Source organism: Chaetura pelagica, unplaced genomic scaffold, assembly GCF_000747805.2.
Source record: "Chaetura pelagica isolate M959 unplaced genomic scaffold, ChaPel_1.0 scaffold207, whole genome shotgun sequence".
NCBI lineage: Eukaryota > Metazoa > Chordata > Aves > Apodiformes > Apodidae > Chaetura > Chaetura pelagica.
In genome coordinates, this window is record NW_009953929.1 from 5170885 (window position 1) to 5172342 (window position 1458).

Below are 1458 nucleotides of genomic sequence, written 5' to 3' on the forward strand. Positions count from 1 at the left end.
CGCCCCGCAGGCCGGGCTGGGCGGGGGCAGGGGCGGGTTTCCAGCGGGAAATCACGTTTATGACCCGAACGGGGAACCCACCATCTGGAGCCTTTCCGTTGCGGCGGGTCCCGGCGTGTGCCAGCCCTGGGCACTCGTTTAACCGCTTTGTTGTGCTGTGGCAGCGGAACAGGAGGAGGTCAAATATTTGCTTAGAATGAAGCGGTGCAGTTTTTCTAGGTTTTCTTGCAAAACCAGAAAGACAAGCTGGTAACACCTCTCTCAGTGTAACTACAACAGCTACAACACCACGGGTTGTTCTCTCATTAGGGAAGTACGGCAGCTCAAACTTGCCCATGGAACTATTGGGTTTTCGATTTCCTACAATCTTTACACTATCACAAAAGTTTCCACTGTAAGAAAAAGTTTCCACTGCAATCTAAATGGTAGCAAAGACAGCCAGTTTCCATGAAATACATGTCAATGGAAGAACAAAACCCCCCAACCCTAAAAACCTTTACTTGGTGCTTACCCTCATGCAGTATTTTAGAAAGATTTACTAAAAACACGGGTGATTTAAGGAAATTCTTACCTCAACTTTGGTTCATTCTAACATCAGATAACACATTGATACTTAGCAGTGTGATACTGGTCATGATCTGATATGATCAGCATGATCTAGTTCTAGATACTAGAGAAAAACAGGCAGTGCTAAACATTCATATTGCTTGAGGAAACAGTTTTTAAGCATGAAGGTGTCAAAAGTTTCCAAAAGTTTCTTAGAACTTTCAAAGGTGTTGGTTGGTTGGGGTTTTTTTGTTTGGTTATTTTTTTAATATTTACCTCTACTGCAAAAAGTTTTATTAAAAAAAGGGATAGTTTCATGATGCAGAATTCAGACATACATGATTGTGAGAACTTGGGTAAGGAATGGGGAAACATTAATTTATTTAGTCCTTTGGTAATAAATTTAAACATACGAGGTGAAGCCTGAGAGGGGCCGACAAGAGTTTAATTTCAAAATTGACTGTAAACAAATACATTTTGTGCATGATCCCAAATTTACGGCACTTACCTGGTTCCATGTGGGCTCTGTGGAGCTACTCTACTGCCCATAATCTATTGGCAGCCTTTTTGTGATGAAGAAATAGAGTACCAGGAGAGCTGCTGAAGGTCTTTCACACAAAAGCAGCTTGACTTCTGGTCCCCTGTGGTCCCTCTGAAAAAAGGCTTATCAAAGTTTCTGGTAAATAAGGTTTGCAATAAACTTATTACAATATATTTTTAAAGGCATTATTTATATTTCAAAGTGCCCCATTTGTATGTAGATTTGTTGTTGAATAATGTAAAATTAAGATAGAGAAGTGTTAAATCCCTCACTCATATTTTAAGAAAGAAGCTGCCTTATTACAAAACATATTGTATATTCCAAATAGTTTCAGGTTAAGGATAATCAACAGATGTGATTAATATCAATGT

General features: G+C 39.6%; 1 protein-coding gene across 1 annotated transcript in view; it reads right to left on the reverse strand.

Moving 5' to 3' along the window:
- The window catches only part of LOC104392295 (phospholipid scramblase 1-like), a 15867-nt gene extending 14772 nt beyond the window's left edge, over positions 1–1095 (reverse strand). The window contains exons 1-2 of the mRNA XM_010001679.1: positions 1055–1095; positions 82–392 (exon numbers count right to left, since the gene is read on the reverse strand). Coding sequence (XP_009999981.1) covers positions 82–392; positions 1055–1095 — 352 coding nt within the window. The remainder of the gene's footprint in view (positions 1–81; positions 393–1054) is intronic.
- Positions 1096–1458: the final 363 nt, after the last annotated feature.